At 41.6% G+C, this 25,562-nt stretch overlaps 1 protein-coding gene across 1 annotated transcript in view; it reads left to right on the forward strand.

Moving 5' to 3' along the window:
* The window catches only part of OXSR1 (oxidative stress responsive 1), a 98,759-nt gene that overhangs the window by 64,923 nt on the left and 8,274 nt on the right, over positions 1–25,562 (forward strand). The window contains exons 7-15 of the mRNA XM_017828668.1: positions 4,462–4,571; positions 7,996–8,097; positions 10,714–10,847; positions 12,686–12,734; positions 15,337–15,402; positions 15,650–15,772; positions 20,362–20,397; positions 22,034–22,240; positions 24,678–24,751. Coding sequence (XP_017684157.1) covers positions 4,462–4,571; positions 7,996–8,097; positions 10,714–10,847; positions 12,686–12,734; positions 15,337–15,402; positions 15,650–15,772; positions 20,362–20,397; positions 22,034–22,240; positions 24,678–24,751 — 901 coding nt within the window. The remainder of the gene's footprint in view (positions 1–4,461; positions 4,572–7,995; positions 8,098–10,713; positions 10,848–12,685; positions 12,735–15,336; positions 15,403–15,649; positions 15,773–20,361; positions 20,398–22,033; positions 22,241–24,677; positions 24,752–25,562) is intronic.

Raw genomic sequence — 25,562 nt, forward strand, 5'->3', positions numbered from 1 at the left:
TGACTGCTCTTAATTCATTGTACTAAAATAGCGCTCTACATAAACATCGAGCTATGGTGCAGGCAGTGTCATTCCCCACTTTCCCTTAGGAAACTCTAACTTTGGGAGATTAAGTGGCTCTAAGAAGGGGCAAGGCGCAAATCTGACTTGGGAGGGAAGGGTCGATTGCAACCAGTGTTGTATCATGACTCTTGTTGTATCAGGAGCTGCTTCTCCCTTTCAAAAAAAGGGCCAGAGGTATTTTTCTGTGTCTAGTGGAGAGTTTTAGTGCCTCTCCTGCAGCAGCATGATGTGAAGTAACTTCTTCTCTGTGTCACTTGTACTGTCTGTGTTTCCTGAAGAGATGTTGCGCTGTTTTGTTGTTGAAACCACTTCTCCAAGGGCAGTGGGTGGATTCACCCAGCCTGGGCTTTGTCATCCTGAAGTTACTTTGTGCAGTAGGAGAACAAGTGTGTATTTACAGATCCAATACCACTGTATATCCATATAAACTTGAAAGAAGCTTTTGATTTTTGTTCTCCACTAACCTTCCTTTTCTCTGGTGTCCGATCACCTACTGCTTTCTCAGCACAAAATTGCTGTTTGCCACGGCCTTCCTCCTCTTCCTGCCAGGTTTGTTCATCTTCAGTGCTCTAAAAGCTGTAAGGTTTGCAGGAAAACACTTAGCTACAACTGTAGATATTTTCTGATGGAGAACAGCTGAACAAGAAGGAAAGTGACTGGTGACAAAAACACTTAGTGCTGTCTTCTGAAATACTTTTTGTTTCAAAACAGCTCTGAGTGGTTTGAAGTCAAGATTGGATTATTCAGTTTTTCAACCCCTATTGAAGTTGGGAACTGCTTTAGGGTCTGATCCAAACCCACCAGACTCTGTAGGAGCCCTTCTGATATCAGCAAGCTTTTGTCCTGGTTCTTAGTGCACATTCTTCCTATCTTTCCCTTCTATGTATATTGTAGGCAGCTACGTGCAGTAGCTTTTTAGGATTAAGATAATGTTACAGTGTGAGATGGCCAAGGAGAGATGATTTTAAAAGCTGACTTCTAGATTTGGGTAAAACAATGCATAATATGGTAGAAATGTATCTTCCTGTGGTAATACACATTGTGATGTGGTCCTGTCACAGCATTCTTGCATCGGTGAGTTGTTCAGATGGAGTGTTTCCTTTCAGCTTTTATATTTCTTGAGTGGCCAGGATAGTTTTCAAGTTTGATAACTTGGATACCTTAATAGCCGGAATTTTTGCCTAGTGCCATGCTTTTCAAACACTGGTCTGCAACTTTGTTGCCACTGCAGGGTGTCCTGTAGGGTATGTGGTCTGAAACATGTGATGTTTCTACTGGAAAAGACAACATTTGCCATGTTTTTTGCAAAGTCTGCATCAGCAGAATTGACATTCCCATCCTGGACTGATTTTACTGTGATAAGAGAGTCTGGAGATATATATCTCTATATATCTATATATAGAGATATATATGTTTTTCTCTTTTTTTAAGAAGTCTTTGGTTTATATCACTGACACAGCTCCAGCAGATGAATATTTTCTGCACTGCTTCAGAAAAACGATTGAAAAAAAAAGATCCTACTGCTTTCGTCCAGACATCCTGGAGACTGTTATTTGCCAACAGACTGCTGGAAGTCTGCAGTATTTGGGCTCCTTTAGAATATCTGACAGTCGGTAGATCCCCAGCAGTGGTGGTTACTGGTATTGCAAGCCAGGTCCAAGCGTTTCCAATTCCTCCCTGTTTCTGGTGATTCAGTCCTTTCCAGTTGTCACCATAGTGAGCCAATATAAACTGTTGAGCTGCCAAGGAAGAGTACAAATGTAAACACTTCTGAGCTATCTTGAATTTCATGGCTTTTCCCATTTTCTAGAGTTAAATTCACTTGAAATAACCTGTTTCTGTTCAAGAATGGAGACTCAGAATTGTACCAACTGCTCAGAAGTAAAAACTGAATCTCAACTTGTGGTTAGGATTGTATTTTATTGCTTTGTAGATATTTCTTGAGAGCAGGCACATTCTTAGTAGCTGGGGCTTGGATAAAGTTAGTAAGGTGACATTTGAGAAGATGGTCTTAAAGTCATTCCTTACAGCAGAGTAGTACAGGCTGGTTGAGCCTGTTTTAGCCCACTGGAAATGAGGGAAATTGATTGGGAAAACATTGAATAAATCAACCATGTAATGAAATAAACTTTAATTCCATTTAAGCTTTTTGCTGACCTCAGATGGCAGATGTAGGGGCCCAGTTTCCATCTGGAATTTGTAAACCCATGTTTGATGTGAGATGTGGTGAATATTGTTTAAAGGACTTGTGTTTTTACTGCTGGAATGCTTTTGCTTTGAATAGCATTTCCTTTCCCCTCAAAATGACTGCATGGAAACTTGAGGTAAGATAATACATGCAAGTTCAAATACAGCACATCACAATAAAATACTGATGGCACTTGGACAAGTTTCTGTTGGTATTATCTTATTTAAAAGAACTTCTAATTGCTCTTGTGTTTAGAACAATAGATCTTGCAAGACTTCCTGTAATGAGCAGTAAGAGGCAAATAACTTTGAATCTTTTAGGAAGCTCCTTCAGTTTCTGAGAAAAGCAAGGATGGTTGATACTCACATGGCAGATCTCAAAGCAAAATTAGTGTTGCAAAAAGCATGTTTCCAGAAAAATAAGGGTTGTAGTGCTGATGGGACAGGGATCCATCTAAGAGTTCTAAAACTTCAAGGTTAGAAGGAAGCCAAGATGCCTTTGGGAACAGGGAAGAGAACTGGACAGCACATCTCTAAAGCTGAATCTTAATGATATGATAGACCCTGGCTAGTGCTGGTTTTAGCCCTGTGATTGCTGTGAAACTTCCTGCAATGTCACCTTGCAGTTATCCATGTGTAGTGACTTCAGTGAGCACTAAGTCCCTGTCCTTGGAAGTCTCTCACTGAAGTGAGCTGGAAGCTTTCTGAGTGGTGATTTCAGTGGTGTTTCTCAAATATTGAAAGTCTAATGAGAAGGGACTCGTTGCACTGCTGGTGTGATGCAGAGGGAAGCCTGAGGCTGTCCTCACAGGGACACCATTCCTTGCAAATTGTGAAGGGGGATCTTTTGTTGCAGTTGTTGCCTCAGTATAACATCCTTAAGACATGGAGTAACTTTGGCTCCTCTGGCCACAGAGGGAAAGGCTTTTGCATTTGCAGTTAACTGTCACCAGAGTTTCAAGAATTTTCAAACCAGTTGTGGTCAATAATGTTCTGGTTTTATGTGAAATAGCCCTGGAATTTCAGAGACTTGCACTCCAAGCCTGTCATCAGTCTTAAAATTGGCATTCAAGATTCTGATTGCTTGTAGTGTGTTTAAAAAAAAAAGTTGAGTTATGGAGAGTGGCCCATTGCAGGCCTATAATTCAGTAATACATAAGCAGTGTAGTTTGGAGAAAATTGGGAAGACATACACAGTTCTGTGTTTACAGTTTCCCCATCACATGATTTTTTTTTTTCTCAAGTGCCATCCTCTTCTGAATGACTTGATTGCCAAATCTTTTGTAATGCTCTTCTCTCAACAAACATACTGTATCCCATAGCTATCCCTGCATACTGCTGCTGCTGGTAACAGATCCTGTTTTCCATTTAATTCTTAGTTGCATAAGATATCAGGGTTACCTTTGACAGCATAGTTTTCACATAAGAGTGATTTACCTTAAGAAATACAATTACCAGTGAGTGGAAAGGGCATCCTTGAGCATCCTTCAGCTTGTGAAAGATGTTCCAGGTGAGGGTGATGCTGTGCAGGGTGTGAATACCTGTCTGTGAGGCTTCCCTGAGCTGGTTGGGCTGGTTGGGGGGTGTGTGAATTAATGCTGCTGTGTCACCAGGAACTAGTTCAAACTCCTGTTAAAGGAGCATTTGGGCCATGGGAGATTATCAAGGAAAACATGTTCTGGTAATAAATCATCAAGAATAAGGAGCTGATACCTCATCTGCAGGGTGCAGTTAGGACAGTTACATGTTATCAAGTAATTTTTTTATGCGCCCACCTTCCTTGCTGGGAATGTTACCAGGATGCTCCTGGAGGGTCAGTTCTCATTATGAATGTATGCAAATTAAATAAACTGTGGCTGGCAGGGGCAGGTCTGTACAGCAGCAGGTCTGCTGGGGGAGCACAGGCAGGCTCTAATGTGGCCAGTGGGCTGTAATGGAAAGTGGAATTTTCCTCTCTGCCGGCCAGGGCTGAAAGCTCTGCTGTCCCCAGGAACTGAATGGCGAACTGCTGAATGGCAGTTCGTGTACCAGCACTCTTTGCTAACTGTTGATCATTCTTCCTTTATTAGGAAACTCCTCATGCATGACTGCATGGTCTGGTACTTAATAGGTGGCTGGGAATATGAGGGGAAAGAGGGGACAGCCCTTCAGTTTGCTCAGGATGTGTTCTTAATAAATTCTTATTAAATTCTGCTTTTGTTTTCTTTTCAGACTTTGGCGTTAGCGCGTTTCTGGCCACTGGTGGTGACATTACCAGGAATAAAGTCAGGAAAACTTTTGTGGGCACGCCTTGCTGGATGGCACCAGAAGTTATGGAGCAGGTGAATTGTTTTTCCTACTGTCCTCTGAGCCGATCTGCACCTGGAATCCCCTGTTATCAGCAAGGGCTGTATTTGCTTCAAACTAAGATGATAATTTGGCATCCTCTAAGGTTTTCCTAAAACCACAGGATTTTCTTCAGTTTGCCTGTTGCAGACAGGCTTGTACTGTGGAATACTAAGTGTTGGGTAGATTTTTGCCCAATTGCTTCTCTTCAGGCTCCTGCTTAAGGTGAGATTGAGACAGCTCAGCTGTTGCATAAAGAAGATTAACCTGCCCCTCCCTCTTGCATAAATATTAGGTAGAATATAAATAGTTTCACCTGTGGTAAATATGCACATTCACAGCTCAGTAACATGCTCTTCTGCATTTGCAAACATCAGTTTAGGGTAGTTAATTGGGACGTGTCAAAGTGGGGAGTTATTACAGGAAAATAACATGCAGTTGACTTTATTCAGGTATTTAGCTTCTCTTGGCTTGTGAGTATCCAGACTGTAAAAGCTGAGGAATGCTTGCATTTCCCCCTTCCTCCGCTGCTCTTTTGGCTCTCTAAAAGATGTCGTAGTTCTTCCCCTTGGGTGGAGATATGTCACTTGTTGTCCTCTGCTGCTTCTAGACTAAACTTCAGAAGCATTGTCTGTGTGACTTCTGATGAAGGCCACCTGGAAGCTCTGTTTACTGTAAAATATCATTGCCCATTTCTGAGCAAGATCCACAAACAAAATTACCTCTCAGTCCTGACAGGGCATTTGCAGTAGCTGTTGATGGCATTGACGTTCAGTGCCGTGGGCATTCTGAAAACTATCCCGTATTCCCTTAAAATCAGTTTGACAGAGGGGGCTGGACTCAGGGTTTTTGACAGGTGTCCTAAGCTGAATTGTAACAGGCTATAAATGTTTTTCCTTTTTTCCTTCCACATTTTTTTTTAACAAAAATATTTTGGGAAAACAATGTTTTATTAAAGTAATCCCACCTTGTTACTTTTCTCCTTGCTGTTGTTTGCAATAAAATATTTTGAAGCTTAAGAAGAACTTGGAACGAGATCTCCATGTATATCTATAAAATGAAGTGGAGGTAAAACCGTGGTAGCACTTTAATGCATCCTTTCCTATATCTAAAACTTCTTGAGGAATGGAGGTAACTTCGGAGTAGCTTAAATGTATTATTGATTAAAGGCTTTTTCAGTGTTTGGCCTTTCCAGTGGCTCCCCATGGTGGCACTGAGGGGCTGGTGCGTTACAGCACTGCTGCAACATCCTCAGAGTGTAAGTCTAACACTGCAGAAGAAAGACACACTTCCCAAGTCAAGATCTGTCTTTGCAAATTTGATTCTGAACTGCTTCACTGTCATATTCTTCTGGATTTTTTAATTTAATGTTGATTTGAAAATAAATAAAAATAGAGTATTTGGTGTTTCCAAAGCCAGATCAGAGTTGTCCCTTGATATTCTGTCAGTTGTGTCCTGTGGTGCTGCAGCACTACTGCTGCTGCTCCAGCCTCTTTGCAGCTGCAGTCCTCAGGACAAAATGGAAAAAAAATCCCAAGGAGCAAGCTATAAAGGGGAAATAAAGGTTTCAGTGACAAAGTGAGGGGTGGTCCCCCACAGATATGTTTCCAGAGGAGACAGGTTGTCTAGGGAGTACAATACTTCCATCAAGGCTGTGCACATCTAGCTGGATGCAAATATCAGATGTTAAAGCAGTATTTTGGATGCTGATGTGAAATCCTTCAATGACCATTAGATCATCTTGCTGCCTTCCAGCAGGTGTCACTCTGAGCCACTAGATCCAACCGGGAAAAGGGACAAAGGGGTTGCTGTAGGTTGGCCTTAGATATGTAGATATTATCAACCCAATTGCACCTGGTTTGCTTCAGCATCATTAATTTCCTTTACCATGTTAATATATAATGGCCCAGCATTGTCTTTTAATGTATGTTCACTTCACAGATTTATGGCAAAAAAAAAATTGATGAGAAAAATAGATGTTGTTGATATAAACTAACTGCAGGGTAGTGAGTCATGTATTGGACAGATGTCAAGATGAACTGCTGTAGACAGTTTTTAACTTAATAGTTTTCACTTGCAAGCAGGATTATGTGAAATAATTCAAAACCCCACACACAGTTAAAATCCCGTTGGGGAATGGGGCTTTGTGCAGTGTATTGATGTGCTGCAAGATTAACTGAAAAACAGAGCTAAGAAATGTCCCAAAGTTATTCTTAAAACCTAAAAATAATGTGAGGGGGGAAAAAACCCACCCTTGCAGCATATTTCTTCTTGCCCTGTGCTCTTTTAAATTATACTACATATCTGTGCTTGTTTAGTTAACTGGCTTGAAACCTGTTCAAAATCATGGCACTCATAAACTGAGGCACTGCAAGAAACATTTCAGACATTTAAGCCTCGTGAAAATGATGCTTACAGTGTTGGAGGCATTACTGCAAGATATAAATTTGTGTTGCTATAGTAAGTTTCAGTTCAGCTGCAGTATTACATGACAAATAGTGCAGGAGGGTTTTTTGTTTGTTTGCCAAAATTAAAGATTATCCTAAAGGTAGTTTGGGGAATGTTGTTTGGTTTCCTCACAATGAGTGTCTTTCTTAAGCTTGTTAGGTTAGCTGAGCACAATGTCCCTGTTAGCTTTGCTCTGATTCAGTTCTCCTTTTTCCATAGTCTAATGAGAAGGAATACAAACCATCCTGAGCAACCAAAACGCTTTGATTTTCGTGGCTGCTCTTGAAGTTAGTACATAGTGTCTCTCCCCTGCAGCGGAGAAAGCAAGTGCCAAAATATTACCTAATAATAATGAGGAAGTAACTGCTTTGGCATATGAAATATTTTTTCCTGTGCAGGAGGGGAAGTAAATGCTATAAATTTTCCTGAACAAGCCTGTGTTTAATGTCAAGTGCAGAAGCTACTGTTAATTAGTGGAGGGAAATATTAGTCTGCAGGCAGGAGCAGGGGGCTTTTACTGAGCTGGTGTGTCCTGAAGTTCCAGGATGGAGCATGTTTGCAGTCAGATTGATTAAGCGGTTGACTAAAAGTGTAGTGAGCCGTGTGTCCCAAGGGGTAACAGCCCATCTATTAACTATGAGAGTTTCATTATGCTGTTTAATGACTCTCTGTGTCTTTGTGTAGAAGTCAGAGCCTGGTTTAACGCAGTGCCCCTTTATGTTCTGCACATGTAGAGGTTTACAGCAGAGCTGTCTTAGTTGTACAGTCCACAACCACGATTTTCCTCAGACTGTCACTTCTAAAACAGCTCCTCGAGGTACAAGAAGCTGGGGGAGAGGAGGGAGAAAGCCTTCCTTCCATCTCTGTAATGCTGATCTCTCCAAATTTGAGGGGAATGGAAGGAAAGGGTGAAAGGGATTGTAGTGTAGGACAATAAGAGGCACAGGCTAACATCCTCTTCGTATTTTTCAGGTCAGAGGATACGATTTCAAGGCAGACATCTGGAGCTTTGGGATCACTGCTATCGAGCTGGCTACAGGGGCAGCTCCTTACCATAAATACCCCCCGATGAAGGTGAGCAGGTCTCCAAATACTTGAGCAAGATAAAGCATCAGTGTGTTCTGTGGGTGTTTCCAAGAATTCGGCCGGCATGTTGTATAGAAGAGTTTGTCCTCTCAACTTGCACCTGTGGATCCTGATGTTCTTGGATTTATCTGAAGTCACCTTTTAAAAATACGCCACTTAATCAGCATTGCCTGAAACTGCACAGCTTTTACTTAGATCCTGAGTCTCACCATTATTGAGGAAAACGCTGCGTGTTTTAATCCTGGAACCTCTGAAGGCAGCAGATGTTTTTATGGCTATAAATAATGATCCAGAATGTGTTATCTGGCATCCAGTGACACTAGGATGGCGAGCCATTCTTTTTCCTGCACTGATAATCCTTCTTGACACCTCTCAGAAATTCTCTTGATACCTCTCATGTTCCCAGTTATCCCAAAGAATTTCTAATTTTGTTTAACGCCGACACAGTCTTGTCGTGCAGTGCAAAGTACCACATCAGTGTGAAATGGTGTGGTGTTGGCAACACTGGTGTTTTATTAAGGTTGAAGTGAAGGAAATGCTTTTTGCTGACACTTCAAAAATCTTTGTCAAATATCTTGAACTTCAGAGTGCCTTATGGTTTGGCTAAGTTTCCCTATTTTCTGACTCTGGAACGAGGAGTTACTTCCAACATGCTGCTCTTTCGGGGGAGGGTACCTCTTAAAGTTAAGAACTGACACTCACCAGTTGAATTCTGAAGCATCCTGTCTGTCTACAGAGCTTTGAGATCTTTTTTCTTACCTCCTTTGTGATATCTGATGAGGCCTTGTCTCAATCACAAAACTTTAAGCCCCTTTGGCTGACCCTCTTGAAGGCCACTTTGCTTCTCTTATTGGGAGGAATGCTCCCTTGGATCAAACACGAGGGGCTGGAGACCCTTTTTGATACCCCCATACCTTATGGTTAGAGTAATTACCTGGGATATGAAGCCTATGGGTACCAAGTCTCTCTGTTTTTGGCATTGGGAGAGGGACTTTTACATGGACAGATAGTGATAGGACAAGGGAGAACAGCTTTAAACTAAAAGAGGAAAGATTTAGATTAGATGTGAAGAAGAAATTCTTCCCTGTGAGGGCAATGAGGCACTGAAGCAGGTTGCCCAGAGGAATTATGGATGCCACATCCTTGGAAGTGTTCAAGGCCAGGTCGGATGAAGCTTGAAGCAACCTGGGCTAGTAGAAGGTGTCCCTGCCCATGGCAGGGGGGTTGGAATTAAATGAGCTTTGAAGTCCCTTCCAACCCAAATCATTCAATGATACCATGGGACAAACTTTCCTTTTCTGAGTCCTGCCTGCTGGAGTGCTGTATGAGTTGTGGGTCACCTCTTCAGGACCTGGGTGAATCCCCTCCCACCCCACAATTACAGTAGCGTTTGGAAATCCAGTAACTCCCAACTCAGAACAGGCACATCCATGTATCCCTTTAAATGCCAGGACTTTGCACAGGTTTAACTCTTATAGAATTAATTTTAAGACTTGTCATGTCTGTGTAGGGACTGTTGAGTAGCTGAGTGGTTCAGAAATGCCATCAAAGTTCCTACAGACTGTGGCAGAGCAGGGAGGAGCTGAGGAAAATGTGTTGCTGGTTTAGCTGTTGCTGCTTTCATTGATATTTCCTTCTGTGCTGTGATTATTGGTAGCGTTTTTCAGCAGCTTCTGCAAGTTGTACTTCTGTTTATTGTGGTTTGAATGCCTGGGATGAAGCTTTGAATACCAACATCACCTATTTAGTATCATGTTCTGTATATGGTAGATAGAATTGAGTCCCCAGTTCTTTTAGGTTTGGGTTCCAGTTGTGCAGCCTTCAAAGAAGACTTCTGTCTTTTACTTATTGAATGTAATCGTACTGCACTGCAGATTAATTTTGTTATGTAGGAAAATTACCCATGCATTAAGTGACCCTCCAAGGAGTGCTGAAAAAAGCAGGGAATTCTGTCATGGACTGTATAATTCCAGCTAGATTGATGGGCTTTTGCTGCCCTAAGCAATATAGCTGTTGAAAGCTATTTAAATATGCTATGTGCTGCTTCCTTTTCTAAAAATAGATATTCATCTGTATGTAGGTGACAAGTGGAAATGGAAATGAGTAATTTTCTTCCTTTCCTTCAGAATATCTAAGTGATGTGAAGGAAATAATCAGTTTGGCTTGATGGGTGCTTATGTGAGAAATGTCTTCACCTGCTGTTGCACTGGTACATGGAAGTAAACCTTTGTATTTTTTTAGGTTGCCTTTCTGCCTTTACATTAATTTGATTTCTAGCTAAGAAATACCTGCAGGGAGGTGTACTGATTCAAATGCCTTGCACAACTGCTCATCTCAAAGGAGGAAAGCTGGTAGATGTTCTGCTCTGCTTGCACCTTTAATCACACTAAACAGGCCTGAAATCACATCCCAACCTTGTGTTTGGCCCACAGGCTCCCCTGTGGGCCAGGAGATGGGATGGGAAAGAGTAACTTAAATTGCTAACACGTCCTGGTGGACTCAGATGCTTGATGAAAATGCTTATCTAAAAATACATTTTTCCCAAGATCTGTCTCTAACAAAGGCCAAGAAAAATCTCATTGCCAATAGACATAATTCTTACAGGTTTTAATGCTGACGCTACAAAATGATCCCCCATCTTTGGAAACTGGTGTGCAAGATAAGGAGATGCTGAAGAAGTATGGGAAATCATTTAGGAAGATGATTTCATCGTGCCTACAAAAAGACCCTGAAAAAAGGTAAGAACAGGTGACACCAAAATAAATTTTATAAAAAACCCAACAAACTCACAAACCTCATTGTAGTCCCTATTTTTTTGAAGTTGATGCACTCTCTGCCCCTCCAGCCTTTCAGTCACAATGAACACAGCAATCTTGCTGTGTGGCAAGAAATTCTCTTGGCTGTCCTTATTTTTGTGGATAAATGTCTGGCATGGTGCCTGGCCAGGGCACACATCCCCCATTTGGGTTAATGAGAGTGCATCCCAGTCCACTGTGTGGGCAGGGCTGTTCTCCCCTTGCCACCTCCAGCAGGTGACTGCAGTTCATGTTTTGTTCCCAGTCAAAACTGCTCTGTATTTATAAACTAGAAATTGCAGGTTGGGCAATGTGTGTTTACTTACAAAACTGCGTAAATGAACTTTTTAAAAATTTGCCAGTGCAAAGAAGGCTTTCAGTGTAGTTTTGACTTGTTTAATTACAAGTAATATTTGGTTTGGAGGAGAAATTAGGACAAACACTGGCAAATTTTACCAGCATGTTTTCATCAATGCAGATTGCTTAAGTGACCTGATGACACTTTCAGCCTTCCTTGAACAATATCTTGACTACTCAGCTTTGTAGGAAATAGTACTGAGGGGGTGTGTGTTGTGTTGTTTTTAATACCTCTTAGGGTTTCTTTTTGCCCCCTCCTTTTCCTCCTCAGTAAGCAAACTTAATTCTGGAAAGGAAAAAGCGCTTTCATAAAATAATAATAATAATGAAGACATTTTTCAGTTCCCTCTTGTGTCAGATCCAGGAGCACAGGCTTCTCACGCATCCTGTGATGCACTTCAAATGCTTAATGAATCCAGTGGAGTGCTTGATAAAAATGCTGATAGCTGGGGCTTTTTCACAGCATGATATTTTTTTCACCTTTCTAAAGCATATCCTATCCCTGCAGGTTAGGATGTGTGCTGATCAGATTATACATAATCACTCTGGATCGTGGCACACCCCTTCTCTCTCCCCAAGCACCACTAACAGCCACTGGCATCATCCCGACTCTGGGAGCAGGAGGCATATTCCATGAGTTCTCAAAGAGGAGAATTTAGTGCAGTTGCTGTTTAATAATTTTAGGGACTCCCTTGCTATAAGGTGAATGTTTTTTGTTAGAGTAGTCTGAGATGAAATAAACCCTGAGATGAATGGCCTTTACAAGTTACTCATTAAACTCTGTTACTGTTTAAGCACCGTTTGCAGTGTGGGAAATGCTCTAAGCTGCTACTTTCTCATTCGGGCTTGAGTCTTTAGAAAACTCCTCCTAAACTGACCAAGGGGTGTCTCTTACTTTCCAGTATTTATTCCAAAGTTTGACTTAAAGGAGAAAATAGTTTGTAATTGTGCCTGTTCCAATAGACAAAGATTGATCATCCTGCCTGTGTTTAATAGAACTAATTACACACATTTAATCAAGTATCTCTGAAATAGCTGTTACTCACACACAGTGAGTGCTGCACTCCTGTGGTAGGTGATGATTCTGTGATTTCAATTTTGAGCAAATTGTTCCTGTGATCCTGTTCTTAACTAAGAGTCTCAAGCTCAGCATCAAAAAGGGGGCAATTTCTCCCCCCCCAGCCCCAAGTAACTAATTGCTTTGGAACAGAATAGGCTTTGGTCAGAATACACTGAGTGTTTAAAAGACTGCTGGTGTTATAAAATTCACTTGGAATGCATTGACTAATTTTTAGGGAATTGTGCAGGAGAAGCTGATGCCCTTAAGAGATGCCATGTTACAAGAAGCTACAGCAACCTGGAAGACCGTTGTGTTGAAAGGGAGCACTTATAATTGTCTTTTCTGCATCTGTTTTTATTGACAGACCCACAGCAGCAGAACTCTTAAGACACAAATTTTTCACGAAAGCAAAGGTAAGGACACACTTCCTAAACTGATCTGTGGAGAGGACTTTTCAGAAGCATGATAGGTGTGGTGACAGCTTTATTGGCAAGAGTGTGGGCTATTTCACTCGGGGCCAGCATAGCTGAGTGAGTTGAATGGGTCATTGTGAAGGAACAGAATGAAACCCCCCTTCTGTACCTCCTGTGTGTGCTGTCATTAGAGAAATTATCTAGAAATTCTTCAGCATTTAAATGTCTTTCAGTGTGCCTTTTGGTTTTGTTCTTCTCTTGTAATGGTTCCATTCTGGCTGCCTGTCCAACCATAAAGGTCTCTGTGGCAGCGAGTGTAACTTATATTTTAATAAACTCTATAATTAGTCTGTATGCAAAGGGGTGAATGAGGCCCACTGTGCCAGGACTACCTAAATCTATTTCACCCTGTGTTGCCATATGGAAAGTGAGGATCCTGTGATACAAAACAGTAGGAAACTCCCATTTCTAGCCTTGAAGTGAACTGCCAGCAAGCATTATGTAATTACTGCCTGGAGATTACTGCATATGCAATGTGCAGGGTCTTATTGAGGGAGACAGGAATAATACAAGGGAGAATTTGTATTTTCATGGGCCTGAGGAAATATTTTCTGTTTCCTTATTTTTTCTGTGGCATGTTTGTGATCAAAATGCACAGGGTTTGTAGCAGAATACAGATTAAACTGTCAAAAAGAGATTCGATGCTTGGGATAGCACGGCTGCATCACCAATTAATCAAAGTAGTTTTCCCAGATTAAGATGCTTAAATGGAAGTGGCCAATCCAGATAGCTGTTCAGGAACTGGATGTTCTATTAAAGCTGACAGAAATCCAACAGGTGCAACCAAGGGAAGGTTGCACTTCCTCCTCATGAGAGAAGGTGGAGAGGTGGGCACTGATCTCTTTAGTGACCAGTGGCAGGACCCGAGGGAAGAGCATGGAGCTGCATCAGGGGAGGTTTAGGTTGGATATTAGGAAAAAGGTTCTTCACCCAGAGGGTGGCTGGACATTGGAACAGGCTCCCCGTGCCAGTGGTCATGGCACCAAGCCTGACAGAGGGCAAGAAGTGTTTGGACAACACTCTCAGGCACGTGGAAGGATTCTTGGGGCTGTCCTATGCAGGGCCAGGAGCTGATGATCCCTGCCTGTCCCTTCAACCTCAGGGTATTCTGTGATTTGATAATTCTGTGAACTAAGGAAGTCTAGAGATTGATCCAGTTTATGAAATGTAGCAGTTTGCTTTAGGGCATGTTTAATTGATGTCTGGGCTCTTGACAATATTAACTGGGTTTTCACTGTCTGTGGTGGGATTTTAGGCATCTGTATGCTGGATGCACACTTGGTGTCCAAAGTGACAAGATGGCTTACACATTGCTGACCTTTCTCTGTTTTGTTATGCGAGTTCTGGATCACTTTACACTTCATTGTGTGTTAAATCTCCTTTGTGCTTTCATTAAGCTGCCATAGAATAACATATTAGCACGTGTGGTGATAGAAAATTAACATTATTGCAAATGAGGCAATACTTAACCTGGCATCTGAAGTGAAAACGTGTTCCAGTTCACACTTAGGGTTAAATTACTGTCATACATCAGCCACTGCCAAGCTGACAGCTGGAACTTGAGGGCTGAAGAATCCAACTTCTACACATCTATATTGAGTCATATATTTAAATGCAGTTTATGTTATGTGAAAGTATGGTTTGATAATGCTGAGAGCCACTTATCAGGAATGACAGCATGTGTCTTGAGACTCCCCATCCTGCCTGCAAGCAACCATTGCAGGGGAGTTCTGGGAGCAGCACTGCATGGCCAGAGACAACAGGGCTTTCCATCCTCACTCGTGTGCTGTGGAATACCCAGCTAAATCCCAGTGCCAATGCCACGGTCCCTACCTGGCTTCTCCCACCTCCTCTCCATCCTGAAGTTTGGCCCTGCAGTCCAGCAGTCAGAAAATTATACTACCAGGAGCCCACATTCCAGTCTGGAGCATCTTGCTGAAGAGGAAATTTAATACAATAAAGCATCACAGCAGTTTCCCAATATTTATTCTGTCATGATCACTGCATTTACTTCCTCTCTAAACGTAAATGCTGTATGTTTTTTCATTCACTTTCAATGTTGCTGCCCTAATTCCTCGATCTTATTACTCCAGCATAAAGGGATTCCTGCATCCCAGCCTGCCTGACATCTGAGATTTGCCTTTGACAGTTGGACAGGCATAAATTTAGGAGTAAGATAAAGCAAAGGGGTTGGATCCAGGTGGTGTAGTATCTGCTGGTGGAAGAATGCCAAATGCCTCAGCAGGGTGTCAGATGCTACAGTATAATAAGTGTGTTTGCCAGTAAATCATAATAATATCCAACTCCTCAGTTGTTAATTCCATATCACTTTGCAAAGGGAAAGTGTCACTGCTACCTGAAAAGGTATTTAGGATGAAACTTCATAGACGGTAGTTGAGAGTAAGGAAGTGGTTAGTATGGGGGTGAAACACATGAACCACTTTCTGCTAGAAATAGCTTAACAGTTACTTTATCAGAGACACTGAAGGAATCAAAGGGCATTTTCAGCAAAGCAAATGTTTGGTATTTTTTTCTTTTGCAGAATAAAGAATTTTTGCAAGAGAAGATGTTGCAGAGAGCACCAACAATCACTGAAAGATCCAAAAAGGTACTGAAAACCTCCCGGGCTCTTGCTGTTGCTGTTGTACTAGTATTTTAGGTTTGTGTTCACATTTTTAATGATAATTAGTGTAGTACAGCATTTTCTAGATACAAAACTAGACATTTCAATAAAATACTCAGGTACCCTGGCAGGTGATGCAACCTGAAGATGCTCTGGTGCTGTACCTCCTAAAAAAAGACCAACTGTAGAAACTGTTTGTTTGGTACAAGCTCTCTGTCTTTGTTCTGAGCAGGTCCGGAGGGTCCCAGGCTCCAGTGGGCGTCTTCATAAGACTGAAGATGGTGGCTGGGAATGGAGTGATGATGAACTAGATGAAGAAAGTGAGGAAGGCAGAGCAGCAATTTCACAGCTCAGGGTGAGTCCTCAAACTTCACTGCCTCTGTTTTGTTTTCCACTTGTAGTACGTCTAAATATATTTGGGAAGCACGTGGTCTGAAGTGTGATACACAGCAAATTATAATCCCTGCCGTGGAGTTTGCAGCTGAAGCAGAGAAAGACTGAAGGTTGAAGAAATTGTATTGATCTTTTCTGTCATCGTTGTGGGGCACAGCTGGTCTCATCCAGGGATGTTCAGCGTAATTGGAAATGTGCATTCCCACATTGCTCTGCTCCCAGCTCAGCATACTAATTCACTGGAGCCAAGATATTCCCTTTAAGGGTGCTGACTATTTGAGATGCTTTCTTCTGGAAATATCAGGAGAGGTTTTGTCCTGCTGCCCTCTCCAGGATGGAGCTAAAATCAATAGGTCCTGTGCTTATGACACACAAGGTTCCATCCCCTCAGTTACACCGAGATCGATTAGTCCTGGTAGAAAACCTTACAGCATCCCTGAAGTCACAGGAGTGATTGGTCCAGCACTTGAAAATACTCAAAAAATCACCACTTTCCCCTCTCCCAACACATGCACAAAGCCCCTCAAACCCAGACTAATCCCCAGGAGCACAGAGGAGTAATGCATAATGATCAGCTAAAAGATTGCAATGAATTTTCAGGCTGTCTTCCCCCAGCAGTCAGAAGTGTGGGTTTTGCTTCTAATGGTTTGCCTGGTCCCTTTTCATTACAGCAGGTGGCGTGAAGTAAACCCTGTGTTTTAATCATCCTGTAATTGAATTAGTGAGACAGTGAAGGATCTTTAGAGGAAGCTTTTCAGTGTGAAAGAGAAAAAAGCCCCCAGTACTGGTTTGAAGCATTTATTCCTTTAAAAATTTTTTAATTTCTCTTACATTAGTCTTCCTTCTGCTACTGTTTTGAATAGGCACTTAAATATTAAATGCAGGGTTTTGCATCTTTTTAGCATCTTTTGAAATACTTGGGTTTTTAAAAACCACTACTGTAATTCCATTCTTTGTGACAACAATTATCGTGACTTTTTAAAGAACTTACTGTGTCCAGCTTCATATTACACAGTCAAGGAAGATCTTGGTACCAGGTGGCTACTGCTTTGGTGCTTTATAAGCTGAATTCTTCTAAATTCCTTTTGTAGGTTTAAATATGATCCAATTTTAGGAGTCAATATTGTAAGAGACCCTAATTCTCTTTAAGAGATTACTTAGAACTTGTTGTATCTTGTCTCTAAGCTCAGGGTACTGTGACTTAACCCTGTTTACTGTGTTTTGAACAGTACTTGTTTCATTCCTCTTAGGCAGAAAGAAGCAGATTGACACACATGTTTACAAGCTCCTTTACAAACCAGTTTTTTCTTGATGCTTTGGCATATTTCCTTGTGCTGCTGTCTGTTCTGGTTGCTCTAATTTGGGCTGTGCTTGGCCTTTTTACTTGTAGGTCTCCTGTTCAGGAATCCTTTAGGGGGGTGTTGGTGTAGGAGGTCTTAATTGAGTTACCTGAATGTAGATTCTGAAGGCACCCCATGTATATATACCACAGAACTTTGGGAAACCCATATGTTCAAGGATATCAGGAAGGACACCGTGGCATCTTCAACCTCACTGCATGTCTGCCTGGGTACTTGAATTTGATCCCTTTTCAAGCAGTTCTAAGACTTGTATACAAACTTCCGATTTTTGCCATGAATATGGTGGTGCTATTGAGGACTAGTGCTTATCCTGTGTTTTTGGCTGTATTTCAAACACAGGGTGTAAATTCCTCCTGTCTGTAAATCCCTCTGCAATTTTACCTAAGTTGTTGGATAGAATAACTTGTGTTAACTAGGTGTCACCTTTTATTCCTGCCCATTGCAATGGGGGTGGAGTAGATGCTCTTTAAAGGTCTTTTCCAACTCAAACGATTTTGTGATTCTGTGATTCCATCTGTACCTCTATTTTATAGCTGTCAGCCTTAAAGTGAGGCCTTGCAGACTGACTTAACTTGCCAAAATACTGAAGTATTAACGTTCATAAAAGCATCTACATTAATGAAAAGTGTTTGTATTTTTTACTTGTTTCCACTTTACAGAAAAAATAGGGTGAATTTAATGTGTACAAACATGCATTTTACAAGTCTCTTGCTAGGTCTGCACCTGAAAGCAGACAAATATTTATTATACTCAGACCCAGAAGTATCTCTTCAATTCATTAAATATGGTGACTTGTTGGCTCAGCATTACCTTTTGGATATAAAGACTTACTGAACTTCCTCTCTGCATTTAAAACCTTGAATTCAAATTAAAGCAAATTAAAGCAGTTGTGTTCTCCAGGCTCTTAAATCGTTCACGTTCTTTTGCCCAATAAATCTGTGCACTGGTGAGTTGTGTGGTCACATATCACTGCTTACTCACATCATTGATTACACAAGCAAAAATTAGTTAGAACTAACCCCTCAAGTCATCCTATTCGTGCCTTTTAATGTTTGTCCTGTTTTCTTCCTGTCCATGTTTTTCATAAAATCGTAGAGTTGTTAAGGTTGAGAAAGACCTCCAGGGTTGTCAAGTCCAACTGTTCACGCAGAACCACCATGTTCACCTCTAAACTCTGTCCCCAAGTGCCACATCTACATGTTTTCTGAACGCTTCCAGGGATGGTGACTCTACCACTTCCCATGGCAGCCTGTCTCAATGTCTGGCCACCTTATCAGTGAAAAAATGTTTCCTAACAGCCAATTTAAACATTCCTTGGTGTAATTTGAGGCCATTTCCTTTGTGTTATCTCTTGTTACCTGGGAGAGACTGACCCCCACCTGGCTACAACCTCCTTTCAGGCAGTTGTAGAGAACAATAAAGTCTCTTCTGACACTCCTTTTCTCCAGGCTAAACACCCCCAGCTCCCTCAGCTGTTTCTCATAGGACATGTGTTCCAGACCCTTCCCTAGCTCTGTTGCCCTTCTTTGGACCTGCTCCAGCACCTCACTGTCCTTCTTCTAGTGAGAGGCCCAAAACTGAACACAGGAGTCAAGGTGCAGACTCATCAGTGCCCAGCACAGGGGACAACCACTGCCCTGATCCTGCTGGACACACTATTGGTGACACAGGCCACGTACCATTGGCTTTCTTGGCCACCTGGGCACATGCTGGCTCATGTTCAACCAGCTCTCAACATTTCTGGTTGTCATTTATGTGGGTTAGCTGTCAGCTGAGGGACAGAGCCTGTGTTTCCTTACTCGTCTGTACAGTGTTTAGCACACTGTGATCTCTCAGACAAGTTCCTTTTACGTAATTCCTTGAGGCATCCAGGTACTCTTGGATATGAGCTTTGTGCCTGAAAGAAAAGCGCAGCAGCTGTGGCCTGCAGATGTGGAGCATGACTGTTTCTCCGGGAGCAATGCCACGTTTTTCATCTTGCCTGGTAACTGTCAAGCGAAGGCTGAGCACACTGAGATGGATTTCAGGCTTTACCTTTCCAGCTGCATGACTTTTTTCCTGACACTGCCTGCACACAGTCATTGTGAGGGAAATGTTCCTTCTCCTCCTGTCCAGAGGGCTTTTCGCAATTTACTGTTCTGAGAATAAGACTTTTTAACCTTTTCTCATGAGAAGCTTCCGAGTAATATGTTACAGATTGCTCTGATCTGCACTTGGTGAGGTAGTGGCTTTGCATAGACTGGCTCAGGATAGTGGCATGATGAGGCTTAATGTTATGCTGCTGAGCTTCTACTGTCCAAATAGCAACCTGTCTGTTAGACCATTGTGTGGAGAAAGGAACACCTATTTTATTAATTCCAGCATGGACCAAACCATCCTACGTATCTCCATATAATAATTGGACCTGTTGGAAGCCTAAGCTTCTCTTAATTGCAGAGCTTCCCTGCTTGGCAATTCCTTTCTGCTCATGTGAAACAGCTAATGCTGTTATCTTTGTTTTACTGATAAGCAAAGGTTGGTCACATTACTCTGACTGCACTTTCTCCTTTGTTCCACTGATCTCTTTGTTTCACTGCTGAACTCTGTACACCTGTCAGTTCTCTGCTTTCTCTCACAAAGAGCTACAGCATAATGTAGAGTCCAAGGGCAGGGAGAGCAGTCCAGGGATTTCCTTCTGTAAAGCAGCATAACCAAGGCTGATTCTCCCCTCCCACCCCACAAAGGTTTTATATGTTTTAAGGAACTTGGTTTGCAAACTACTTCTCTAAGTATACAAAGAGGATTTGTTTTCTAGCAGAATTCTGCCAGGCAGATTTGTGTGACTTATCGTTTTCTGCCAGGCTTGGGTAGCTTAAAATGGATTTTGCCATCTTGGTGCATAAGTAATTTGATCCAATCTGAGTGATCTTCCAGAGTCCTGGATTTTGCTAATGGGTAACAATGATAGCAGCTTAGGGTGTCATGTGCCAATGTGGAAATATCAATTGCAAATTCTGAAACATTGATTGTGTTTCTGGTTGGTACAACATCACAACAAATTGTGTGATATTCCTTTTGTTGTGCTTGCTAATACACATATTTAATCCAAAACAGTTACATAGGTTTCTCACAGTCAGTATGGTTCTCACAAGTCCTGGTCAATAGGTTTCACTTTCATTGAAGCACTGACAGCTTTTTCTCTGTTTTTCAGTCTCCCAGAGTGAAAGAACCTGTACAGAATTCCGAGGTAAGTTGAATAGACAGTGGCTTCCTGAAAAGATGACTCCTAGTTATTGCTGTTGTTTCTAGGAACATGCTTTATTAGCCTCTGAAAGCAATATTGTGTGAAGTAGAAGCTAGTGTATCTAGCTGAGCTCTGTTTGAAGAGCTCCCCATAAAAGGAATTCTTGGCTGTGTAATGCCAAGAGCTCTTCCTGGAGTTTGGTGTATGTCTTGTCTACTTTATTTGCTATGGCAAAAGTCTGTATATTTTAAGGTAATGAATTGGTCACAAGAATAATTAAAGCAAAACAGCTATGTTTCCATTTCTTCTTTTAAAAAAACCCAACACAAACTCAACAGAACACAACTTTGAGATTTCTGGTTTGCATAGTCAAATTCTCTAGTTTGGAACCAGAGAACTCAGAATCTGCTCAGAACTGTGAAAGGAATCTGTGGTGATATTTGATAGCAAACAAGGCTTCAGTTGCAGTTTGTAGTCTTCCTTCAGTTCTGAACTGTTTCTTGCATTAGGAATGTTGGTATATCTTATCTCTCAGTGATAGGGACTGCTTATCTTCCAGAGACTGTGCTATGTCTGTCTTTTCCCTACCTGTGTGGAAAGATAAACAGAGCTGTCTCCTAGAAATTCATCTTGGGTTGGGCTCTCCTGTTCTTCCTTCGTTTCCCAGAAATGTTTATAGAGGAAGATCTTAAGAAACACTATAGTTCTGGCACTGTAATTTGACATAAATTCTAAATTCAAAGAAAAAGCTGAAAACCAGAATCCCTTTGGGATGAATTTTTCCATTGTAATGCATCCTTTAATATATATTGTGATTTGGAGGTCTCCTGCCAAAGTTTTCAACAATCAAGGTGATTTATATTTCCTACAACCCATCAGAGTAAACTGAAGGGCACACTGAAGTGCCAGCAAGCTGACAGTTCTTTGGCTCCAGTGCCAAAATCGTTTTCTCTGTTCTGAATAACCAGAGATAAAAAAGATTGAACTTTCATTTACCTCTTTTCCCCACCCTCAAATTAATTTTTTTTAATTTATTTTTTTCCCCCAAGAGGTTGACTTTAATAAAAGTCCAATCCTAAACCTTGTCTGGTGTGTTTTGAAGAACGCTGAATTCACTTTTCATTGAATATCCAGATTGCTCTGACTCTGACTTTTCTGAATGGATCAGTTGTCGATAGTTATCTTACTGCTTTGCTAGGTTTTGTTCTCTGAAGGGAAAGACAAGTCAAAGCAGGGTTTTTCTGCTGTGACAGCATGGCTGCTTGGAACTGTAAGTAGGACTCGGATTCCGAGAAAGAGGGAAACTGGAGGATAGGGTGCTCTCATCCAACCTGGGATATGATCTGTGTGCATTCAGCCTTGCCACAGAGTGTAATTTTTGTCCAAGATCCATGCTCATGCTGGTATCTTGGTTTCTTATCCTTCTTTACAGATGGGTAAAACTTGCAAATGTCAGGACACATTAAACCCCTTGAACACCAGCTTGGGATCAGCATTAGCATCCTGGAGTCCTGGGAATGCCCCTGGCATTGAACTTCTCTAAGTGATTTATGTGGTGAACAAGCATTTCTGGGAAAGCTGGTGCTTGAGTCAGAACTCTTGAGTTCCTTTTCTCGTTAAAACTCCTTTTTACTTGCAGCTCTTTCCGTCAGCTGAGCCTCCAGGTCCTTCACTCAATGCTCCAGCACAGGCACCTACTCAACTACCTCAGGCTGCAGGACAAGCACCTGCACAACCTCAAACTGCTGTACCTCCACCTAGTCAGGCTCCTCCAGCAGCCCCAGCAGCAGCCCCAGCAGCAGCTCCAGCAGCAGCCCCAGCAGCAGCAGCCCCAGCAGCAGCCCAGGTAAGAGCAAAAGCCCTTCCTACCAGCTTTCAGGTGCACTTAGCTGTTCTGTTCCAGACATGCTAGAATGATCTAAAGCCATGGAAGTTTCTTGTCTGAAGTTGATTTAGTGCTGCAGTTTCTGCACAAGGACAGCTGGTGCTTGCAAAAGGAAGATGGTCAGTGTAGGTGTGGCAGTTTTTCATTATTCTTCTGTGGGTAAGCAGTGACTTTTTATGCTGTTCAGGGAGTAGACTCTGGCTTGAGGCAAGGTCAAAGGGAAGAAAAAAAGATAGTCTCATTTAAGTGGAAGCTGCTTGTTCCTGGTATTTAAGGTGAAGCACAAACAGACTCTGTGTCTCAACACCACTGGCACCTGTGGGTAAAAGTGGAGAGAAAAGTGAGGGAGAAACTAGGACCTCACTTCTCCAAATTGGTCAGAGAAAAATGGCCAACCCAAATAATTTCTGAGACACTTAGAACATATCTTGTGGTTTGCTGGAGTAAAGCACTGCAGAGCTTGCTTGGCTCCTGAGTGATGGCACACATTTTATAAAAGACACTGATGTTCATATTTGTTGGAGTTGTTTGTTCATTTCTTGTGGGGAGAGCCTGTCACTGCTGGGGGGGACACCATCAGCCTTTGGCAGACCCAAAGAGAAGAGACTTGACAGTGCTGCTTTGAAAAATAAATCTTAGACTTACTTCTTCCTGTGTTTCATTAACTTTATTTTAAAGAATGTAGAAAGTGCCATATATCACTGCAGTCAGATCTGTTAGGAAGAAATTCTGTACTGTGAGGGTGGTGAGGCACTGGCACAGGTTGCCCAGAGAGGTTGTGGACTCCATATCCCTGGAATTGTTCACGACCTAATTGGATGGGGTTTGGGCTTGGAGCAGCCTGGTCTGTTGGAAGGTGTCCCTGCCCCTGGCAGAGGGGTTGGAACTAAATGATATTCAAGGTCCCTTTTAACCCAAACCACTCTGTGATTCTGTGTTCCTGATTACAAACATTAAAGACAATCCATTAGTCATTACACAAAAACAGTGGAGTTGTGGTCTGACACATTCTGTTAAAGCCAAGCTTTAATACTTAAATTAAACCCTTCAGATGTCTTCAAAAAAGTCCAGTGTTTAATCCCTGAATTTTATGCAGCAGTTGAAACACCAACAGCAGTGAAGGCTGGGACTCTGAGTAAAGTGAAGCAGCAGTGGTGGTCTCGGTGACAGTGTTTTGGTTTGCACTAGCAGTGTGGCTTCCTCCCTGCCACTGGTGCCCAATAGCTTGTTTGTTGGTAGCTTGTCCTAAGATAAACTTCATTAACTTGTGTCAGTGAGTTCTTCTTTATAGCTCTTAGTGTCACTATGCTTTTTTTATACCTCTTTATTGTCAATATGTTCTTTACAGCTCTTTATGTCAGTGTGTTATTCTTTATGGCTCCTCTGATTCTTGTTGCTTGCTGGTTACTGTTTTGCAGAGCTCTGGGCTTCTCCACGAACCCTTGTTTGTTTTCACTGACCTGATAAAGCTTCAACAGAAACCAGGTTGTGATCAGAAGCCCTGAGCTGCATTGCTGGCCCAAGAGCACCATGGAGTAAAATACTTGTCTTAAACAAAGGGTTATTTTTTCTTCCTCTCATGAAAAAGCAAGTGATCTAGATGAAAAAAACTTGGTCAAGACTTCTGTGCTTAAATTATCAGCCTGGTGTTGTGTCTGTCTTGTTACTGCCGTTGTAAAATCCCTGCCTCAGCGTGTGCAGGTGACTTGTGCAGTTGGGAGAGTGACCAACCCTTCTCTGTTTTGTTTCACTTTTTTGGTGGATGTTGATTAACAATTAGTCCTTTACTGGAACTGTCATAAGTGCTGTAAAGACGGGCAACTCCTGGATCTTTCCTACTGCTGCTGGCCAATATAAAATGCTTTGATTACACATTCCAAATGTAATTATTCGGATGTAATTTAGAAGTGAGAATAGGCAGCTATAAAATTGCTGCTGAATGCTCTTAAAGGCTTTGATTTCACAAAAAAAAGTAACTGAGAGTTATGCTAATCTGGCAATTAAATTGTTTCCTAGGTACTCTTCACAATTATGTCAGGTTTTTAAATCAGATGTTTGGGGCAGGGTTTAAAACACAGGAGGTCTTGAATAACCAAAAGCTTTAAGTTTTAATGCAAAGCAATCTTTTTACAATTAGAACTTCTGTAGTCTCCTGCCCTTTTGTCATTTCTCAAAGTTGTGTAGCTTTTGTTCTTTTCAGGACTACTGCAGAGACCCTCCTTGGATACTATTTGTGTGAAGTTCTCTTGTTTCATTAGTCCGTCTTTATTTTCACTGTAGTGATTCCAACAGCAAGTTAAACTTTTATTTTATCTGTAGTTGATCAAGGTTATCTCTAGTTTTAAAACCAGAGCCAGGAATTGTTAATCTGCTTTAAAATGATGTAATTCTATTGCAGGCCCCACCTGCAGCTGCTGCAGCTTCGGTACAGGAAGACACAAAAGTCCCCATCAGCCTTGTACTAAGGTTAAGGTAAGGACACAAAACTGGCCTGTTCTGTCAAAGTGAGCCTGTGTGCAGAGGGACACTGGCAGACTTTTGTACCTCTTAATTAATAGGGTGGTGGTTATATGTTTTCTCAGCTTGGATTTCAACCACTCTTCTGAAACCAGGACCCAGAAAAGCAGTTTATCACAGCCACTTCAGTTTGGCAAAACCTGTAGTGTGGAAGAGGTTTCGGTATTTGTATAAACATTGCTAAGCTCTAATGGGGTGGAAAGGAGGGATTAACTGGGTTCCTGTGATAAAACAAAGTCTCAAGTTTCTATAAGTTTTGAATAATAGTTTATTATATGGTAAAAGCAAAGCAGCCAACTGGGTGACAGAAATGGGACCAGTTTCCCAATTCTGCACACCCCTACTACAGGGTACATTTAGTATTTATCTTAGCTACTTCATGCATATTAATTATATCATATACCTATACATTCTACAGGTTTTTGCTAAGTATTTAATATATGGGTTTTCTTACAGCTAAAGCTAAATGGTTATCGCTCCAACCAGCCATAATTGATGTATTCTTGGACGAACAGGCACCTAAAAGATTTAAAGTTCTACTATATTTTATTAGGATAGTAAGGAGGTTTTAGGCCTCTTGACCTTGTAAGGGTCTGTTTTATTTCTTTATGGGGGTGTAATTAAGTTTTACAATGCGTTTGTTTTATTTTGATGTAATCACCCATTTGTTTCATGAATCACAATTATTTATATATCACAATTCTCTCCCCTTTTTTATTATTGACTTATTGATTCGTGAGTTTTTGATTTTTATAATATTAACTTG

This window comes from Lepidothrix coronata, unplaced genomic scaffold (assembly GCF_001604755.1).
Source record: "Lepidothrix coronata isolate B3197 unplaced genomic scaffold, Lepidothrix_coronata-1.0 Scaffold151, whole genome shotgun sequence".
NCBI classification, from domain to species: Eukaryota; Metazoa; Chordata; class Aves; order Passeriformes; family Pipridae; genus Lepidothrix; species Lepidothrix coronata.